We start from the raw sequence: 20265 nt of genomic DNA, 5'->3' as shown, positions 1-20265 counted from the left end.
GTTGTTGGGCCCTTCAATTAATTGTCGACACCAGCACCTTCTTGTTCAAGAAGCCAGGTGGCCGTTTGTGTGTGCACACGGCCCGTGAGATCACGGAGCCATTCTTGTTTGCCTCGATGAGGTAAAGTGAGAGGAGAGGAGAAGAAAAGAGAAGAGAGTGAAGTGAAGAAGAGAAGAGAAGCGAGAGTGAGAGCGAGAGCGAGAGTGTGAGTGTTAGGTGAGCTTGGTTACGAGTTCGCAGAGGCGGCACTCGGCGTAGTGGACGCAGTTGTCGATGTGGGCGCGGAACCAGCGCCAAGCCATGCTGGCGGTGTCGTGGAAGGCGGCGGCGGCCTCCGCATCGAGATCGTGCAGCCGCTCGACGACGGGCTTGGACCACCGCACCATGCGGCGGCGGAGCACCTCGGCCTCGATGTCATCGACGTGCACGCCCTCGCCGGTGCCGACGGCGTGCTGGCTCTTCTCGTCGGCCTTGTAGGCCTTCTTGGCGCCCGCCTTCCAGTCGAACCACTGCTGGTAGGCCTCGTCGTTGTTGTCGAACCGGAGGAGGAACTCCCACAGCTCGGCGCCCGACGCAAAGTCGCGGATGTCAACGAACGAGCGCGGCCCGGGGGCGAAGTTGCCGATGTTGGGCGTTCCGATGTAGACGGGCACGGCGCCGCCGAGGATGGCGTGGCTCCACTCGGGCGCGATGAAGCTGTCCTCCACCAGGGCCTCCGTGACGAGCACGAACTTGTAGGTGCCCATGAAGCTGATCCTACGCGAGAGCTGATAGGGATTACCGCCTACAGCACGTATGTGTTCAAACAACATTAGCGACACGACACACGACACACGGCACACACGACACACACGGCCACAAGTGTGCGTACCGGCCTCGTCAGGCATGTCGCGATTGCTCCGGAAGGGTCCGTAGCTGTGCATCCGGTCGCCGGCCGCCGCGAACAGCTCCTCGACGATCTTGAGGAACGGCGGCGCGATGCCGTGCTCGTTGAAGTAGGCGATGAAGCGCTCCGATGGCTTGAGCGGCGGCGGTCGCAGGTACTCGGACACGGTGTGGCCCCACGGGCAGATCAGCGTGACCGGCATCGTCGAGTCGAGGTCGGGCGTCATCGAGAAGTCGATGCGGGACTTGATCGCCGGGTCCTTGGCCGTGTAGCCCGGGTAGCTCTGTACGGCCTCGTAGTAGAAGATGCCGGTGAGGGGCAGGTTGGTAGGCACCTTGTGGCCGTCGACCTTGGCCGTGTACCAGTGCCGCGGGTTGGGTCGCGACTCCTCGGGCCACGCGATGGGCATGTCGCGGTCGTAGCCGAACTTGGGGTGGTTGGTGAGCTCCATCACCACCGCGTCGGCGTCGGCGTAGCCCGCGGAGCCCTCGTGCGAGATCTCGCACTCAATGGAGCACTTCTTGTTCACCTCCACGCCCGCGGCGGCCCAGTTCAGCGTCACGGTCTGGCCATAGCCCCACGCAGGCCACACGCCCGTGTTCCACTTGCCTACACGGTAGTGGTGATGAAGTGTTGGAGATGGAGATGGAGATGGAGATGCAAAGCAGAGATGTGCTTTGTAGAGAGGGGGGGGGGTGAAGAGAGATTGTGGAAGAGAGCATACCGTGGCCAGTGGAGAGGATGATCTTGCGCTTGCGCTGAAGTATGGGATCGGTTCTATGAGCTTCATCCAATTGCTGCTTCTTTGGATCGATCACCTGCGGCTCGCGAGCATCGGCGACAGGGTGGGTGCTGCCAGCATCCCCACCTCGGAAGGTCGCGAACATGACGTAGAGGTAGAATGAGAGGAGGCCCAGCACGCTCAGCAAGATGCTCCATTTGATGAAAGTGCCGCGCTTGGACCGCCCCGACACACCCAGCCTCGGCCGCATTGTGGCACCGCCGTACTTCATCTCTGCCACAAGTGGTCGGTATCGAGCCACACAAGAAAATCACATTCCTCTAACGGCCGATTAGGACAAAAGAAATTGATTAATAAATCCTAAATAAATACATAAAACGAACCCACATAACTGCAACCAGGCGCCGCCAGATGGAGAACTCGACACAGGAGGAAGGAAGAGATGAGGTTACCACCAACGAGATGATGACCCCTACCGCGAACGCCAACGCCCATGTGCAGGCCAACGCGAATTCGCAGCCGTCGCAGATGGTGGAGCCGGCCGACACCCCATCAAGCCGGCGACGTCGTGCGACTACGCTCAACGCAGATGACGAGGCCGAGGCCGGGGACGAAGATGAAGACGAAGACGACTCAGACGACGAGGACGATGACGAAGAGGACGAAGACGAAGACGATGATGACGACGCCCCCGTGTTCATGTCCATGCCACCGCGGCAAGCCAACGCCAACGCAAATGCCAACCAGCAGGTGCGAGGTATGGCCTCAGTCGTGTACGGGGGCTACGCCTCGCGCTACAGCCGCGGTCCTCGTCATGGTACGCTCCTCCCCTGCATTTTATTCATTTATCAATTTATTTATAAAATTGAACGTGCATATCCGGTAATTATTTATTTAGCAATTAATATTTATTTATATTTACGAGTAAAAACTAATTTTTTTATACGATTTACTATTGCTCTGTGACCAGACCTCACTGGAGCCCCAGCTGGTGCGGGCATCAATTGGATGTTCTACTCTGGCAAGTCGCCCTCCCTCCCGGACCGTGTCTACATTCACCAGGTGTGCCACGCTCCACACAACATGCAACACATCAACCCAGCAACACCATTTTGCTGACTCTCGTGTAACTTGCGCCACCACACACACACACACACATCACCGCACATGCACACGCCACGACCAACAACAGTTCCACGACTACTGGTGGGCTGACTACCGCCGCCTGGAATACGAGCACTCGTTCATCCAGTGGCTGTTCCCCGTCTTCGAGTCCTCCGGCGTGAACTGGGACGCCGAGGCCCTCTCCAAGGCACACAGGGCATTCAACCCTCACCCATTTCTTTCTTCTTTCTTCTTTTCTTTCTTCTTTTTTCTTCTTCGGACTGGTGGTGCTCACCCTCGCCGGAGCCCGGGTTTTTCGGCCGTGCAGTCGGAAGCCAAGCTTATGCGGGAGGACTTTGACATCGCCACACGCGTCATTCGATCGTACAGGTGCGTCGTCTCTGTGTGTCGTGTGTGTCGTGTGTGTGTGTCGTGTCGTGTGTCGTGTGTGTCGTGTCCACGTGTATCGTATGTGCGGTGTCATTTCGTGGTGGTGCTTAATTTTTTCGTGCATGTGCCGCCAGGCTGATGCTCAACTTCTACGGCCTGCGCCTGGTGTCGGAGGTGACGGGCGAGGTGGCCAGGTGGCCCGGCATCTGGCGCGACCGCTACGACAACCTCAACTGGAGCGGCCACAACAACCTCCGCATCAGTACCCTTTCCACTCCGTCTCGGGGCTGTGTGCGATGTTTTGTGTCATGTGTGTCGTGCGATGTTGTGTGCGTTGACCGTTGAGACGTGCAGCGCGCATCCTGACGAGCCTGGGCGAGTTGGGATTCCAGCGCTACAAGAAGCCGCTGCTGGACTTCCTCACGAAGGAGATCACCCAAAACCGGCAGCTCCCCAACTGCCGCTCCTCGCTCATGGGCTTCTGGTCCAAGACGCTCGACTACTCCTCACCCTCGTATGCCCCTCCACCGCACACGCACCACCGCACACGCACACGCACACGCGCGTACCGCACACATGTGTCGCACACGCACACGCACACGCACACACAAGAATGATGAATGACAAAGAGAGGGCACCAGGTACAAGGCCAAGACGAAGGAGGACCCCGACGACCGGGAGGACAGCGTGTTCTTCCGCCACATGGCGGAGAATTCGGCCGAATACCAGAAGTGGGTGGCCGAGGAGGCCCAGGAGCTGGCCCGGCGCGAGCAGGGCCTCGACGAGGCGCAGCGGCGCGACGACGACGAGGAGCTGCGGCGGAAGGAGAGGGGCGAGCCCGAGCCCGAGTCCGTGTCGCCCTGGTCGACCTCGCTGAGGTACGGCGGCACGGGGTCGCGCTGGGCCGGCAGGTGGCAGCACGAAGATGAAGACGACGAAGAGGACGAGGTCAGCAGCACCAGCAGCGACGGCGAAAACGCCGAGCGGGTGGTGAGCGAAGATGGTGGTGACGATGGCAGTGATGATGACGATGCCGGAAGTGAAGACATCAAGGGCGATGACGACGGCGCGGAGGAGGAGGAGGAGGAGGAAGGCAAGGGCAAGGGCAAGCTCTGAACAGAAGCTTGAGTTCCAAAGGGGAGGTGGAGAGGCTTGCATACATTAGTTTTCCTTTATGAATCTGCATAGCGGCTACAGAAGTTGCCAAATAAGAAAGACTGCTTGCCGCATACATCATCAGCAGTTTTGTTGACCACAGGGCAGAAAAGGTATGTCAAGCCGAAGAGCGGCGCGAGCGGCGCGCCCACCCCGAAGAACACGACAATCAGCAGCACTAGATCAATGGTGCCGAGGCAGAGGTAAAGCACCAAGAAGAGCGGCAACATGACACCTGAAGAAACCACCGCCTTGCTTAGCCACACACCAGGTGGATCGGGAAATGCGAAGGGGGTACCACAGATTGAGCGTGTCCACCAGTTGCTCCAACGGCCAAAGGTCGTCTGACAGAGCACTTGCGAGCAGAAGCAGACAACGCTCAGCCCCTCTTCCTCGTCGTAGCACGCGTTTCCAACCTGGCACAAGTTGCTGTGCGTGCAGTCGAAGCAACAACAACTCTGGGGACCCTCTCCAGCGCAGTTGCCACAACCGTGCGAACCTGTGGGCGGGGCGTCGTCAATCTGGATTGTCCTATACGTGGTTGGCTCTACACATGAAGGAATGGTCAGTTTTCCATTGCTGTGTGCTGCAGGTCGCTTCATGGATGGCAATGCTCGTACGAGTACAGGCCTTCTCGTTCTTGCAGGGCTTGACGGTGATGAGTGGTGCACTCGCCTCTGCTTGCCCTCTCGTATCGAAACTCAGGTGCGAGCCCGCCGTACTGGTGACACCTGGCGCGAACCTGGATCAAGCACAGTCCGAGAGTTGTGTGAGCTTCGTGCTTCCTTGGGGGGGGGGGCTTTGCAATTTGGAAAAGTACTTGGCAATGGCGGAGCGGAGTGCCCAGTTGGGAGCCAGCCCGTCGGGCTTGAGGGTGGCGTTGCACACGGGGCACCTTGCATTGGTGGGATGCGACGCAAGCCATTGCAAGATTGAGGACTTGGAGAAGGAGTGGCCACAGGAAGTCACCATGGCTTCCTCCTGGCGCAGCGCAAGTGTGAGGAGCGGTTGTGTGAATGCAGCAGTGAAATGTATGTTCAGAACATACCATGGGAGTCAGCGAAATGGGGTCCAAAAACTCGCATATGTCGGTGTCCATCCTTTGCCTTCCTTGCTTTGCTCCTCGCACTCCTTGCTCTCGGTACAGAAGATTATTCTGTTTTCAGTTACCGCAACGGAAAGGCGTCCGCCTTTGTTTGGTTTATTCTTTGGCGGTTTCGCTCAGTGGTTGGATTTTATTGGCGGGCAGGACTGTAGACACTTGTAGTTGGCGTTGTCGGCCACAATGTCGCGTAGCTGCCTGCAAACCCCTCATTGGTGGATACACAAGTTTGCAACAGTGCCCAGGTGCGCCTGTTGCGGCCGCCGGGGCTTTACCTTACTACCCGAAGAAAGCTGCGTCGAGACAAAAGCAAAGCCCAATGTGCTCGTTTCTCACTCAGGTGGTGCTCGTGCTGACCCTGGTCTCTCTGGCCGCCCACACCACGCCCCACCTGGCAGAAAGGCTGGCTGAGTCGTGCGGCTTGGAGTCCGTCACTACGCACGAGGGCATTCCCATCTCTTGTCCTTCCAGTTCCGGTACTTGCTAGCTATGCCGACGTTGCGGCTCCAGTGTAGAAGCCGAGTGCGCCACGTGGTCCATCCCCTCACCTCCTCTTCTTCAGGTCCGTGGGCCGCCCAGCAGGAAGGAGCGCTGCCACAGGGGTACGAGAGGAGTCTGCCGCTAAAAATGTAAATACTATTTTAACCCAAATAATTAGCTGTTTTGGCCGCCAAACAAATTTTTGATAATTTCGCAAACTAGTTTCGTCTTGTCCAATGAGGCCCGCTGAGTCATTAAACGTCCACCAATCCGGCTTTGCCCTGCGAAGCCACGATTATCCCGGCGCAGAGACGCACTTTTTCCTTCAAGTTCCCCACTTAACACAACACACAGCAATGCAAACACAGCCACAGGAGGGGAGTGCACGAGTCGTGCGTCTGGGCTTCATCGGGGCCGGCGAAGTCAACTTTGGCAGCGACACGGTGGCAGTGCCCTGGAACCATGCACGCGTGGTCGACCTCCTCGGCCGCGGCGAGGGCTGGGGCGGCCTGGCCCCCGTGGGCCTCAGAATCGTGGGCGTGGCCGACGTCAACGCCGCCCGCGCTGACGCCGTCGCCGACCGGTGGCGCGCCAAGAGCCCCCAGGTCTTTGGCGAGGCCAAGGGCTTCGGCAGCGTGACGGACATGCTCGACCAGGCCCGGCCCGACGCCGTCATCATCGGCCTGCCGCCCTTTGCCCACGGCCTGCCCGCCAAGTTCGACTTTGAACTCGAGTGCGCGCGGCGCGGAGTTCACATTTTTGTCGAGAAGCCCATCTCGTCGCACCCGCCCGAGCTGGTGTCGCAGGTGCGCGATGAGCTCGAGCGACTGGCGGCGGAGCACGGCGTGGTGGTGTCGGTCGGGTACATGTTCCGCTACTCGGCGCCGGTGCTCAAGCTGCGCCAACTGCTGGCCGAGCACGCCGCCGCGCACCCTCAGGCGCCTGCGGTTCGTGCCGTGCTGCTCAAGTACAACACCGCTTACCCCGCCATCGCCAAGGCCATGTGGTCCGTATCTCTCTTGCGCTTTCGTTTTTCGTTTTCGTTTTTCGTGTTCGTTTTTCGTTTTTGCTTTCGCTCTCTCGCATTCGCTTAGTTGCTGACGTCACCTTCGCGGGGGTAGGTGGGACGTGCGCCTGTCCGGCGGTCCGATCGTGGAGCAGTGCACGCACTTCGCCGACCTGGCGCGGTTCATCGCCGGCGAGGTCAAGCTCGACACCCTCACCGCCATCGCCATCGGCGCGCCCAGCAGCGACAACGATCACGCAGGTCCGGGCTTCCTCAGCCTCCTGCCCAACGACGTCGTCTCGGGCAAGAGTGTCGAGGCCGGCCTGCCCGCCGAGTTCCGCGTGCCTCGCCTCACCACCGCCCACTGGCGCTTCGAGTCTGGTTTGACCACCACCCAACTTTCTTTCCACATTCTTTCCAACATTCTCACCAACATAAGTGTGCATATATGTTGTGCATATATATATATATGATCGATATGTGCAGGCGCTGTGGGGTCGCTCACGCATGGGGTCATGCTGCACGGGGACCACTACGAGTGCGAGATCGAGGTGTGGGGCGACGGCATCCGCATCCGCCTGGAGGACCCCTACGGCCGGGCCCGCCTCCTGGTCTCGCGCGACCAGGGCGCCGAGAATGTGCAGACCGAGGAGGTGATCACGTTCGCCGAGGGCGAAGACAACTTCTACGAGAAGGAGCTGGCGGCGTGGCTGCACGCCATCGCCACGGGCGACGCCAGCGGCATCCGGTCGTCGTACGCCGACGCCTTCAAGACGTTCGAGCTCACCTGGGCCATCCGTGCTTCAAGCGAGAAGAACCGCTGCTGATGCGTGGTCACTCACTGCAGGGCTTCTCTATGGGCATGTGTGGAGCTATATAAATTAAATAAATTAAATATTCATCTTGATGTATGTTCTGCCATCCAGCTCCAGGGTGATGAACGTGCTTAGGCGCTGAACAGAACAATGCTGAGGTGGCCGGCCTTATGAAGCTGGACCAGTTCAGTGACCAGCGCTGGCGCGGTTCCAGCTGCGCCGTTGAACTCCTGGAGCACGACGGCAGCATGCGCGCCGTCGATCACGATCAGTGGTGGCGGTCCACACTGTCCGACTTCTAGCACGGCGTCTCTGAGGCCCAGAGCCAAGTCCCTGCATACCCACACACAGGTCTGTTAAGCGGTCACCACAGTGGGTTGGTTGTGAAGCGTACTCTGGACTTGGAGCGAAGGTTGTTGAAAGGTGGTTGCCTACGATCTGCGTCCACACTGGCTTGGTGGCGTCATGGTGGGCTAGGCCCGACAGGCTGAGGAGGGCAACGTTGGTGCGGCCCTCCAGGGCCTTTAGGTGGGTCATAACGGCCCTCGCCATGTCTTCTTCTCCTTCGTGCTGCCTTTGGTCCCCTACGAGCACGAACTGGCCTGGCTTGTCCAGCTCCCAACGCAGTAGACCCAAGCGAGAGTCTCGCTTGATCTGAATCTCAGGAAACGCGGCCAGCTTCTCCTTGTAGAGTCGCTCACCATCACCTCTGTTGAACATCTTCTTCACCTCCAGACTGACACCCGTCCGGGTTGACCTGTGCCAGGCCCAGCCCTGCGCCGCCTTGCTTGGTTGAGAAAGAAACAGATGAAGAAACTTACGAAAAGGAGAGTCAGCTTGGGGGAAGTACCATGTAGCTGAAGCAGGCTGCTGTCGCCAAGGCCATGCCCACGTTGATGTAGAGACGTGGGGGCGGGGTGGAGTAACACATGACCCTTGACGACGGGGCGAGGTATCTGGGGGCGGAGCAAGGTGAGCTCCACAACACACCCAGGGGCCTGACCATGGCCAGCGTCCCGGAACCGTCCCCCGTCATCATGAGGACCTGTCTCCCTGGTTTGCACATCATGGCTGCTCGTAATCGACGCATCTTTCTCCTTCCTTTGTTGACTGCTGCTTCTTGTTACTTCTTCTCCTCCTCCTTCTACTGCTCTCTCAGACAAGAGACTTCTCCAGCCGCGCCAGGAGTCGTGGCAGACGAAAAAGAAAACGCGAAATAGTTGAAATGCTTGTGTTCGGAACACTCCACAACATGTTTGTCGTGTGTAGGGCATGTGCGGTATGGTGCGAAATGTGATGTTGTGCGCTGCGCTGTGCTGGGCGAGATCCAATCCGTCCGCACACGTGTGTGTGTGTGGTCTCACCTCTCACTGGCCGAGGGTGTCCTCCTCCTCTTCGTTGCCAAACATGTCCGAGATGAGGCCCTTCTCGTGTTCGGTGAGGGGCTTCGTCGTCGTCGGCTTCTTCTTCTTCTTCGGTTCCTCCTCAACCACCTTGCGCCTCTTCGTGTTGTTCCGCTCGTAGTCGCTCAGGTCGTCTTCATCCACTTCTTCCTCTTCCTCCTCCTCCTCTTCCTCTTCGTCCACCTCGTCTCTGGTCCTCTTTTTCCCCGCGGTCACTTTCTCCTTCCGTCGCGCCGGAACGCTCAGCTGCGTGTCATCGTCGTCTTCCACCGCCTCCACTTCATCATCGTCCGCCTGGGCCGGCTTGGCCTTGGGGGTCGCTTTGCCCTTCGTCACCTCCGCCACTGCCTCCGCCTGGTCCTTCCGCGGCTTCGCCGCTGCCGGGTTGAGCTGCTCGGCCTTTTTCGTCAGCAGGGCGTCCATGCGGCTGGCCAACTCCTGAGAGCGCGCACACACATGACACGCACGACACACACCGCACACGACACACGGTTTGTCAGACCCGACACAGGGAGGGAGACACAGGCGGTACACACCGTGAGCGAGCTCCTCTCGGCCAGCTGGACGGCAATGGCGAGCGACTTGGGGAAGTTCAGCTGCGCGGCATAGTCGAGAGCGCGCGCCGCCTTTGTTGTCCTGGTTTGAACAAGAAGGTACGCGGGGGTGAGTGAAGGAGGCGGCGGAGGCAAGAGTGGCACGTACTGGCAGGCCTTCTGGATCATGCCGAGCAGATGCTTGTCGGCGTCGACCTGCTCGTTCATGATCTCCTTCTGCGCCAGTTCGACGTTCTCGTCCTTGCTCTTGGCCTCCGCCATAAACTTCTTGTAGTTGATAAGCAGCTTGTTTCTGTTGTGTCAAGTCAGGTCAGCATCAATAGCACACACAACACAGACGCCACACACACGACACACACCACACGAAGCGAGGCGTACTTGAGATGTCGCTCCTCGTCGACGCCGACCGGGGTGTCCTTGACGAGCGGAATCGACAGCGGGAACCCGACGATCCCTGGCCTCTCATCGACCGGCGGCTGTTCGGTGTCGGGATCACAAGGGACGCAGAGCAACTGCTCACCCTTGAGGCCGATGATCCAGAACTGCTCGGACTTGGGGTCGGCCTCTTCATCAACTGCCACCACGCCATAACACAGAGACGACGATGACCATCATCAACGACGAGACACTGAGCCAGCAGTAGACCTAGAGGGCCAGAGCGAGAAAGGAACCGGTACCGGCCTCGTTCAGCTCGGCAAAGTTGAAGATTGGCACGAAGCTCCAGCCGAAGCTGTTGAACAGGCCGCACACCTGCCCGACCGAGTCCCGCACCAGCAATGTGCCCTATTTTTTGTCACGTGAACAAACAAGTCATGAATTGCGCGGCGAGTGAGTGCTAAAGCGCAAGACGCGCACGAACCATTTCGGAGAAGCTGATCCATTGGAGCGTAGCGCGCGCCACGTTCAATGGCACGGGCACGGTCGCTACGCACTCGCCCTTCTTCACGTCCAGCAGCTTGACCTCGATGTTTTGTCGGTCTGCTCAGCAGAGGCAAAGTCAGCGGCTGCGTCGATGGGCCATGTGGGAAATTTCCGGTGGTTGGTATGGGCACGGATGGGTGGTGGTACCGCGCGTGGGCGGGGTGAGATGGTAGGCGACGGCCAGCAGATTCTCGTGGGCGGCCATGGCGACCACGGGACCGGGCAGCGCGAGGATCGACAGCTGTATGCCGCCGGTCGAAAGTATCCGCAGCGCTCCGGCGTTGGTGGCAACAGCGCACCAGCTATCACCAACAGTGATGGCTTGCGTGTTCGGTGGTGCGTGTGCGTGCGGTCGACATGTCAGAATTGGATAAGCCGGTGTTCTACATGAAGGTGAGAGTGGCGGGTAAGCAAGCACCTTCAATCTCCTCGTCTACGGGCATCTTGATGCTCCACTCCGAGTTGGAGGCCCAGCTGTTGAACGGCCTGAACATCATGTTGGCCGGGAAGCTGATATGGCGGTGGTGAGTCGGCTTTTTGAAGACCTACTCAAATGATAGAGGCAAGCACGCAAGAGCCGAACGACAAGAAGGAATCGGTGTGGTACCCTTCGCCACTCTTGGCGGCAAACAGGGCGCCCTGGGGTCCCATGGCCGCCATGGTGAAGTTGTACAGATTGGCCATCCTGAAGTTCTTGTACGCCGACGTGTCCGTGAACTCCACCTGCCGGCCAAAAGCCGCAATACACAGGCAACGTCAAGTCAGGCAGTCGCACACACGCACGCCAACGCGGTACCTCAATGAAAGACGAAGAAACCTCCTTGGTGAACTCTATCAGGCCAAAGAGCGTCCACGCTGCACATCATCCCAGACACACGCGATAAGCCACCCAGAGTTGTATGTGGCGATGTTGCAGTGAAATGCAAAAATAACAAACACACAATGGTACGCACCCAAATATCGCTTGGCTTCGATGGTTTGGCCGCAGTTGGGCTGGAAGGCCGGCTGCGCCTTCATCGGCGGGATGCGCACCACGTGGTAGGGCCGCACGGCGGGCGCCGCGGCTCGTGTCGTCTTCTCCGCATTGCCCTCTGCTCCGCCATCATCAGCCGCCGCCAGATCCATGCTGTCGTGCTCGAGCCCACCAAACGCTTCCTCGTCACCATCGAGGTCCTCTCCTTCACCTTCACGATCCTCATCGGCTTCTTCTCCTTCTTCCTCTTCTTCTTCGCCATCACCGTCTACCTCCTCGGCTTCATCGTCAAACATGCCGGCCAGCTCGTCGTCATCATCAGCGTTCTTGCTCTTCTTGCTGCTCTTCTTGGGCTTTCCGGTGCCCTTGATCTTCTTTTTGGTGATGGTGGTCTCCTGGTTGCCGGCCTCGTCCTCGTGGTCGAACAGGTCGGCGATCAGCGAGGAGGCGGTGGGCCTGGCGACGACCACCACCGCGTCCTCCTCCTCCTCGCCCTCCTTCGCCCCGAGCGGCGCGTGCGGGTTGGGCCACGCCGACGGCACCACGTCCTGCCAGTTACTCCACTGTCCACTCTCGTTGATCTGGGCACAGGCGCCATTCGCGTCAGGAGACGTATCGAGTGGCGCCAGTAGTGTGTATGCGGACGTGTGTGCGTGTGTGCGTGTGGTGTGTATGCATGAGCGCGGGGTGTACCAGGGCGAGGACGTTGGCAGACGGGCTCCAGGAGAGGCCCAGTACGGCGCTGCGACAGGTGACCTTGTCGATCGTCTCCCAGCTGGCGCCTTCCGCCCGCCATACAAAGACCGTCTTGTCCTGATGGCCGGCGCTCGCACCGTACGCCCCGTTCGGCGACCACCTGAACAAGTTGACTCCCTGTAATGGATTTGACAACCAGCATTAATCTCAACTAACTCTGAACTGATTAAATACCAGCCTATTGTACCTTTTTGTGTTCGCCCTGCAGCTTGCCGGACACCTCCCAGGTGTCTCGTGCAAGCAGCACCACACCGTCGTCGGTGGGAACTGCAAGGAGCGCGCCGTGCGGGTGCCAATCCAGTCGGCTCAGCAGAGGCGGACTGTGCGTGTGCGTTGTGCGATGCGTGAGCGTGATCTGTAACAGGTCATGCAACAATGCAGTTGTTACCTCTCGGGCTCGCCCTTGGGCAAGATAGGCAGGCACTTGACCTCCGCGCAGTCGCCGAGGCTCCAGATGCGCACGGTGCCGTCGGCGCCCGTCGACGCAAAGTAGTCACCCCGCGGGTCGAACGCCAGACTGCGCACGGCGCCCTGGTGGCCCTTGAACACCGTCACCTGCGTATTGTCCACCAGATTCACCAGCTTGATGCTCCCCCTGGACACCGCTGGTTATTAAGTAATGGACTTCAAAGGGAGAAGAAAGAAGAGAGGAGAGCCGTACTCGCCGGCGACGGCCAGGTAGAGGCCGTCGGGGCTGAAGGCGACGTGCCGCACGGGCCACTGCAGGCGGATGAGGATCTTCTCGAACTCGCCCGAAGGGTACTTGAGCAGGTGCACCTGGTTGTCGCTGAACCCGACCGCGATCCACTCCCTCTGCAACAAGGCGTTGGCAGGCGCGCCCGCCAATGCGTGTGTGAGCATGACTACGACGAGGTGGTGGGAAGACTATTGGTACCTCCTTGGAGACGGCGAGGCAGGTGGCTTCGCTGTCGTGGTCGTAGAGGAGACTGGGGTCTGCGAAGCTTGCGAGCGCTTCGGGGCTCGTGTCGTACCTTCGCACCTGCCCGTCGGCACCACTCGACACCACGGACCTGCCGCGAAATCGAATAACACATTTAAGTTGTGCATTCGACGTGGAAGGTGGGAGGGGAAGGTACGTACTGCTCCTCAACGTAGACGACGTCACATTTGCCCTCGCTGTGAGCGAACGACCATTCTAATTTATCGGTCATTCTTGCGTTCCCAATCGCCTCCCTAAAATCAGCAGGTGCCCTTCTTGATTCTCTACGGAAATCTTCTCGATGTCCGCAATTTGTGGTCGTTTTGTTGCGCAGCAAAATGGCGCGAAAGCCTTGAGATTTTTGGCGCCATATTTTGGCATCTGTGGTATGTGTCGACGCTTATGCGGAGTACGTTGCCTCTTTTGCCAGCCGTTACGCCCAAACCGTCAACAAGAGTGTAGCTCGAGCAACACATCCACTTGCATCCAGAGGATTGGAGGTATCATCGTTTTTGTTTATTGTCTTTTTTTCCAAGGTCGATTAATCGAGGTAGATTAATTTATCTGATTGTTTTTTGGTTGCGCGGACAGATGAACGAACACAGCTACGAAGAAGAGTCGGCCAGCTACTTGAGCGAGGAGGGCTCAGATCTTGCCTCTGCTGCCACCAATCTTTCTCACGAGGTACCTTCTCCACTCCTGCACTTCTTGTACGTGAGGAGGTACCGTTTTTGATGGTGATGGCGGTGAGTAGGCGCTGGACGACCGCTCGAGCTACACCGAAGCGGACGAGACCTTCGCCGACCGCAGCCTCTCGCTCGACGACGGCACCGACCAGCAGATCCCGCTCGCCGGCGAGGATGACGGCGAGTACGAGGTCGAGGGCGCCGGTACGGCCACACACGGCCATCACACTTTTGCTTGCTCTCTGATGTGGCTGATCTTCTTCTTCCGTGCACGCGCGACCAGATAAGCCCCCGCCGATGATGAGCAGACTCGCGGCCGGCATGCGCAAGAGTCTCACGAACCTCTTCGGCATCTTTGGCGGTGTAAGCACACCCATCCGTGCTTGCGTGTGTGTGTTGTGTGTGTGTGTGTGTGTATGTGTGTGTGTGTGTGTGTGTGTGTGGCGTGACATTGTGTTGACGAGACACTCATGTGTGTTATTTTGCTGCAGCCGGTGGTGGAGAATCTCGGAGAGGAGGAGGAAGAGGAGGAAAGCTACGCGGGCAGCGTGGAGGGCAGCCTCGTCGACGACGACGTCAGCCGCTCCGTCAACGGCTCCAGCCTCGCCGACGACGCGAGCCTCGTGAGCGAGATCGACCACATGGAAGTGGTGGCGGCCGACGTCAAAGAGGCCGCTGACGAGCAGGAGGGCGTGGTGCCCGAGGAGGCGGCCCAGCCGGTCGACCAGAAGCCCGACGAGGACGTGGAGATCCACAGCCTGCTGCTGGACGAGGGAGTCGCCGCCCCTGCCCCTGTCATCGCCGCTTCGCCCGTCGCCGCCGCCGTTGGCTCGTCAGGCCTGCGGACCATGGAGACGATGGTGATCGAGGAGGAGCTGGCCGTCGTCGAGGTCATCCACACCCACAGCGCCTTCGAGCAATCCGACAGCGAAGACGAGGAAGAGGAGGGGAAGAAGGTTGAGGTAAAAGAGCAGAAGGTGGTTGAAGAGAAGAAGGTGGAGGAAAAGAAGGTGGAAGACGAAGACGAAGAAGAGGAGGAGGAGGAGGGGGAACAAGAAGAGGAAGACGAGGAGGAGGAAGTATCGCAGAGTTACATTGATGCGATGGACAAGCGACTCCGAGCACTGACCAAGAACGAGCTGTCGGCGCAGCTGAAGCCCCGGGGCGAGAAGACCTACGGCCTCAAGGAGGAGCTGGTCGTGCGGCTGCGAAACTGCTACCTGCGCGAGGAGAAGGAGGCCCGGCAGAAGCAGCAGTCGGCCGGCGGCGATGCGGCGGCTCAGAGAGCCAAGACCACCGCCACCGCCACCAAGCTTGTCGACAGCCTCCTCGCCGCCGTGCCCGCCACACCCACGCGCAAGCGAGGCCGGCCCCAGAAGAAGCCGGCCACGCCCGCCACACCTGAGGCGAAGGCCGAGGCCGCCGCTGACGATGAGGAGCAGCAGGTGGTGGTCGCGGAGCCGACCAAGGCGAAGAAGGTGGCCAAGAGGCGGAAGGTCGCGCCGGTCGTGGTGCTCGACGAAGATGAGAGCACGCCTGATGAACAGGAGGAGGACGTGGAGATGAAGACATCGTCGCCGTCTTCTTCATCATCGACGACAACGTCAACCACGACGACGGTGACGCGCTCGATGTGGCCCAGCCTGGTGCCCAAGACGCTGCCGCAGGCCTACGAGCCGTCGTGCGGGTGGGACGCGTCGCTGGGCGGCGGCGAAGAGAAGCTGCCCTTCAGCCTGCCCGATCCAGACACGGTGCGGGAGTGGGACCTCGAGAACGACGAGGGCCTGCACAACCAGGTGGCCCTCCTCCGTTTGTGGGTCCTCTCGCAGCCTATCAACCTCAACAAGTACGTACTCGGTTGTCTGCACTCTTGATTCTGTGTGTCGTGTTGTTCGTGTGCGATGGGTGACTGATAAAAAATCACGCATCAATCAACTACTACACAGGAAACACAGCAAGACCAACCCGACCTTTTTCGAAGCGCTGGAGGAGTGGGAGAGGCCCGCGAAGAGAGAAACGAAGAAGGAGCAGCTCGAGAGGTACACACGCACACGACATACGCACGACACATCACGCACAACCGATCCAACATCTCTGTTCGTTTCTGGCCTGCGCAGGCTGCAGGGCTGCTACGGCGAGTGGGTGTACGGTACGACGGACGCGCCCGAGGTGCCGCTGGAGAAGCCCGCCGGCAGAGCTGCGGCGAGAAGGAAGTGAAGCCCCCCCCCAACCAAAGAACAGAGCCGTTGCCAGAAGATGACGATCGCTAAGCGGAGGAGGAGAAGAAGCCTAACCTTGTGTGAAAAAGAGAAAAGATAACAAAAACTATTTACACGTTTCTTCCGTGGGCTCCTTCATGGGTTGAGATGCTCCAGCGCCGGGAGGTCACCGTCACCCTCATCGTCTGAGTCAAACACGTTCACCAGGTCTTGTTGTGGTTGTGCTGCTGGCCGTTGGTCGAAGGCGTAGGTGGAGAAAGGCGAGTCGCGGCCCCACGTCTTCTCAAAGTCGCTGATGGCGCTGCTGCTGCGCGCGGCAGCCGGCGCCAGGCCAGCGTTGAACAACGGGAACAGGGGCTCGGCCTCGGGCACGGCCGTGCCCGAAGGCACCACGTACGCCGGCAGCAGGCCCGCGTCGGCCACGTCATAGAGCGGGTGCTGAGCTGTAGTGGTCCCGTAGTAGTCTGCGTCTGCGTAGTAGCCGTGGTGCCGCCCCGTGGCACCCTCCTTGCCCTTGTCCTTGCGGTGTATGCGGCGGCTGCCCAGCGACGCCGCGATCTTGGACGACGAGAACTTGACCTTGCGGCCCAGCGCGCGGCTCACCGACGAGAGGCTCGACCGCACGCCAATGTGGTGGTGGTGCGACGCGCCACCGTGGTCGCCGCCGCTGTCGCCGTAGTCCATATCGGCGTAGCCTTCGGCTTCGTCGTTCTCGGTGTAGTGGTCGTAGTGCGACGTGGTGGTCGGGTGAGGGGTGGTGGGCATCGTAGTAGTGTCGCGCTCCTTGGCGTCGGCGCGGAACCGGGCGGTGGAGCTGTCGAGGTTGCGCGTCCAGTCGGCCGATTCGCGTTTCGTGCGCTCTTCCTCCTCGAGGAACCGCTGAATGTAGCGATCTGCACAGCACCGACGTTGAATACGTCGGCACGACGACACGACCAGTTCAGCGGGTCCGTACCTGTGAAGAGGAGGTCACCATCAGGCATGAACGTGTCGCCGCTGCTTGCCACCGGCGTCTGCTGCTGTTGACGTCGTGCGAGGAGGCGGTGGTTGATGGTCTGGGCCTCCTCGACCTCATAGTCCCGCAGACGGCCCCACGCCTTCGCCTCGCCGCCGCCGCCACCTGACAGCCCGTCGACGTCGCCGCCAGCAAAGTCCTTGGCTGCGGCTGGCGGGGCGGCGGGGTCGTTGGGCTCGGACGAAGCGAAGGCGCCAGCGACAGCCGCTGACGTAGGAGATGAAGGTGAAGAAGTAGTAGAAGTAGCGGAGGTCGGAGGATTCATGAGGCGAAGTGTCTTCTGCACGACAAAGGGCAGGCTGGCAAAATAAATACACAACATCAAAGGAGTGAGATCGAGTTTGATGATTAAGTACTGTGCAGATGTTTGGGGGCACGGGATTGGGCACCTCATTTCTTGCCAGCTATGCCCACCACCTGGAAAAAGTGTCCACCCTCGCTCATGCAAGGCGGGCAGCTGCAGTTGTGCTTGGCCCTGGCAGATGGGGTAGATCAAATGGAGGAATTCTGATTCACAGAAAGCGCCAAAGAAAATAAAAATTAACAAAATAATTTTAATATATATTTTAAGTAAAAGAAACAGATGGAGGAGCAGATGGGTGAGGGTGCGCGGTCTATTCTGGACTTGCCGTCGGATGTGCTGCTGCGCGTGCTGAACGAGGTGGACCTCTTCCAGCAGGGTGCTGCCATACTCACTTGCCGCAAGTTCAAGGAGCTTCTCTACGCCAACACGCTGCGCACGACTCTCGACCTCTCCATCGCCCCCGTACGCCCCTTTTGCCTCCACAATACTTTTTTTTTACGTCTTTACAACAATACATTTAGATATCAAAATCAATGAAGTATTATTAGCAAAATAATAATAAATAATGAATAATAAATAATAAAATTTTGCTAGCTGTGACTTACCACTGAGTGCACCTCAGTATCGGATCTGTGTGAACGACGAGGCCTTCCTCCACCTGCTGGCGCGCCATCCCAACCTTGAGGCACAGCCACCCAGCCACGCACACAACCTTACTTACACGTAGGCTGACCATCGTTGCACCACATCTCTCTCTACGTCACAGGACCTGGACATTACCTACTGCTTTCGCCTCACCCGGGCTTCGTTAGCTCAGATCAAGACCAAGGTACTCTGCAGTCGGTCGTTGTCGTCGTCGTTGTGGCGCACTCAAAAAAGTGGTCTGACCGGGGCATTCGCTGGTTCGTTCGTTCGTTCAAGGCCGCAACTCTGCGCCGCTTGGCGATCGGGTGGAACACCCGGCTGGACTCGTCGGTCTTGACCGAAATCCTCTGTGGCCTTCCCGATCGTACGCCATTCCCCCCCGTTCACTCGCGCGTCGTCACCTCCAAACCGGGCAAATCGTTAATTAGAGTGAATCCCATCGGCGTGTGTGTGTGTGTGTGTGGTGTGTGTGTTGGCCTTGTGTGGATGCAGCGACCAAGACGTTCTTCTTCTCCGCTGTCCAGGAGAAGTCCGGCTGTCCCCGGCTTGAACGGCTGGACCTCAGGTAATTCATCGTGCCAGGGCGGTGCCTCGCCCGGGCGCTGTGCGTGTGTGCGTGTGTGCGTGTGTGCGTGTGTGCGTGTGCGGTGTGCGGTGTGCGGTGTGCGGTGTGCGTGTGTGTGCACTCGGTGTGGTTCTAGACTCGCTTGACTAACCGCACACTCACATCGCTGATCATTTGGGGGTTTCCTGGCCCAGGGGCTGCTGGAACCTGGAGGACACGGAGGCCATCTCGCTCTGCTGTCCCGCGTTGACCCACGCCAACTTTGACTACTGCCCCTTCACCGAGGTCGCGCTCGCCAATTTTGTGAACTCGCAGGGAGCCAAGCTCAAAGAGCTCTCCATCTGGTGGACCGTACATCCAACCAACCCCAGTGCTGTGTGTCGTGTCGTGTCTTGCGTGCGGTGTTGCGTGTACGTGTTGTGTGCTGACTGCTTGAGCCAACGACCAGGACAATGCCGAGCGCCCGCCCGGCTGCACCCTGCCTCCGCGCTACAGCAAGATCAACTTCCCGCCGCACGTCAAGGTCTACTCGGAGCACTCTCCGCCCACCACCTTCGCCTTCGAGTACGACGTGCCTTTCCCGGTACGTACACTCCCCATTCACCGTGCTCGGTGGCGGTGTGCCGGGTGGGTCGCTTGGGCTGCCCGGTCTGACTCGGTGGGCGCAGCAACAAATCGAGGCGGCCACGGAGCAGGCGCAGGCCGAGGACAAGCGCATCCTGCTCCACGTGGCGCTGGAGCGCGGCCTGCCCGGCGGCGACACCTTCACGCGGCGGCTGCACAACTTTTTCACCACCAACAGGGAGATAGCACGGAGCCTCAACGAAAGGTTCGTTCCTATTATATTTCTTACGTTTGTGCTGTGTGTGTGTGTGTGTGTGCGGTGCGTGCGTGCGGTGCGTGCGTGCGGTGCGTACAGCGTGTGCGCACACGCTGATTCCGCTCTCTCACTTGCTGCGCAGCTATGTGTACTTGATCGTGGACAACTGTGTCGCCGAGCAGCATCTCCGTGGCCTGGGTATATCTCGAGCGTTGACCGTACATACGCCCAGCCACATATTCTAGATCTTTCTCTCTCTCTAAATTGGTGACGGGTTGGGTGGGTTGCAGGAATACCCGACGCTCATCATTCTGGACAAGGAGGCCAACGCGCTGGTGGCCAAAGGGACCGGCGACCTCGAGGAGAACTGCCCCTCGGGCTGTTGCTACAACGCGCAGAAGATCTTCCACTTTTTGCGGAAGTGGAAGCCCGGTACAGCATCGACCACGCACACACACACACACCGCACACGCACCACTGCACACGAGCTTGACGTACATGTGTGTGTCGCGTTGTGCAGGTGCGCTGTTGCCACCGGCCAGCACGCTGCCCGACCTGAAGGAGGTCACTTCGCAGGCGCCGATCAATCCGCTCTACAGCTTCAATCCGTTTGGCGGTATCACGTCCGTCATGCCCGCGCAAAACAGTACTTGTCGCCCTCACTCAACCACCCAGCCCCGTCGTACTCACACGACACGACACGACACACATGACGCACACCACACGCACGGCACGCAATAGACGATGACTACTGAGCGGGTCGCAGTCCTTTAGTCCAGTCCT

General features: G+C 59.3%; 9 protein-coding genes across 9 annotated transcripts; 4 read left to right on the top strand and 5 right to left on the bottom strand.

Moving 5' to 3' along the window:
- Positions 1-213: 213 nt before the first annotated feature.
- Positions 214-1900, bottom strand: ACA1_058290 (glycosyl transferase; the record flags this gene model as incomplete). Its single annotated transcript, XM_004339138.1, has 3 exons — positions 214-785; positions 873-1496; positions 1612-1900. 3 exons carry the CDS (start codon positions 1898-1900, stop codon positions 214-216), a joined length of 1485 nt encoding a protein of 494 aa, XP_004339186.1.
- A 191-nt stretch (positions 1901-2091) lies between these two features.
- Positions 2092-4239, top strand: ACA1_058280 (opioid growth factor receptor (ogfr) region protein, putative; the record flags this gene model as incomplete). Its single annotated transcript, XM_004339137.1, has 7 exons — positions 2092-2446; positions 2600-2691; positions 2822-2911; positions 3062-3123; positions 3258-3385; positions 3478-3637; positions 3765-4239. 7 exons carry the CDS (start codon positions 2092-2094, stop codon positions 4237-4239), a joined length of 1362 nt encoding a protein of 453 aa, XP_004339185.1.
- A 223-nt stretch (positions 4240-4462) lies between these two features.
- On the bottom strand, positions 4463-5377 carry ACA1_058270 (Ubox domain containing protein; the record flags this gene model as incomplete). The annotated part of the gene is made up of 6 exons (XM_004339136.1): positions 4463-4513; positions 4579-4694; positions 4778-4825; positions 4899-5020; positions 5099-5259; positions 5327-5377. Coding segments are annotated over 6 exons (549 nt in total), but the record flags the coding sequence as incomplete, so codon positions are not given.
- An 839-nt stretch (positions 5378-6216) lies between these two features.
- Positions 6217-7693, top strand: ACA1_058260 (oxidoreductase, putative; the record flags this gene model as incomplete). The annotated part of the gene is made up of 4 exons (XM_004339135.1): positions 6217-6866; positions 6982-7004; positions 7128-7247; positions 7353-7693. The coding sequence occupies 4 exons, from the start codon at positions 6217-6219 to the stop codon at positions 7691-7693; spliced, it is 1134 nt and encodes a 377-aa protein (XP_004339183.1).
- Positions 7694-7812: 119 nt separating this feature from the next.
- On the bottom strand, positions 7813-8401 carry ACA1_058250 (uncharacterized protein; the record flags this gene model as incomplete). The annotated part of the gene is made up of 2 exons (XM_004339134.1): positions 7813-8014; positions 8076-8401. 2 exons carry the CDS (start codon positions 8399-8401, stop codon positions 7813-7815), a joined length of 528 nt encoding a protein of 175 aa, XP_004339182.1.
- Positions 8402-9048: 647 nt separating this feature from the next.
- On the bottom strand, positions 9049-13460 carry ACA1_058240 (WD domain, G-beta repeat-containing protein; the record flags this gene model as incomplete). The annotated part of the gene is made up of 17 exons (XM_004339133.1): positions 9049-9522; positions 9621-9720; positions 9787-9930; positions 10017-10212; positions 10316-10388; positions 10498-10616; positions 10707-10832; positions 10978-11069; positions 11167-11282; positions 11356-11414; positions 11513-12113; positions 12226-12405; positions 12476-12608; positions 12677-12883; positions 12950-13101; positions 13184-13319; positions 13390-13460. The coding sequence occupies 17 exons, from the start codon at positions 13458-13460 to the stop codon at positions 9049-9051; spliced, it is 2979 nt and encodes a 992-aa protein (XP_004339181.1).
- Positions 13461-13819: 359 nt separating this feature from the next.
- ACA1_058230 (uncharacterized protein) lies at positions 13820-16131 on the top strand (the record flags this gene model as incomplete). The annotated part of the gene is made up of 6 exons (XM_004339132.1): positions 13820-13912; positions 13983-14118; positions 14198-14277; positions 14406-15760; positions 15861-15953; positions 16032-16131. The coding sequence occupies 6 exons, from the start codon at positions 13820-13822 to the stop codon at positions 16129-16131; spliced, it is 1857 nt and encodes a 618-aa protein (XP_004339180.1).
- A 137-nt stretch (positions 16132-16268) lies between these two features.
- ACA1_058220 (uncharacterized protein) lies at positions 16269-17542 on the bottom strand (the record flags this gene model as incomplete). The annotated part of the gene is made up of 3 exons (XM_004339131.1): positions 16269-17026; positions 17089-17447; positions 17538-17542. 3 exons carry the CDS (start codon positions 17540-17542, stop codon positions 16269-16271), a joined length of 1122 nt encoding a protein of 373 aa, XP_004339179.1.
- A 189-nt stretch (positions 17543-17731) lies between these two features.
- ACA1_058210 (Fbox domain containing protein) lies at positions 17732-20237 on the top strand (the record flags this gene model as incomplete). Its single annotated transcript, XM_004339130.1, has 11 exons — positions 17732-17914; positions 18219-18281; positions 18374-18461; positions 18590-18662; positions 18857-19013; positions 19111-19245; positions 19331-19491; positions 19625-19700; positions 19773-19914; positions 20003-20128; positions 20224-20237. The coding sequence occupies 11 exons, from the start codon at positions 17732-17734 to the stop codon at positions 20235-20237; spliced, it is 1218 nt and encodes a 405-aa protein (XP_004339178.1).
- Positions 20238-20265: the final 28 nt, after the last annotated feature.

This window comes from Acanthamoeba castellanii (genome assembly GCF_000313135.1).
Source record: "Acanthamoeba castellanii str. Neff unplaced genomic scaffold scf7180000084599, whole genome shotgun sequence".
NCBI classification, from domain to species: Eukaryota; Discosea; order Longamoebia; family Acanthamoebidae; genus Acanthamoeba; species Acanthamoeba castellanii.
The sequence above is the reverse complement of the archived record's forward strand: the minus strand, read 5'-3'. Positions and strand labels throughout refer to the sequence as shown.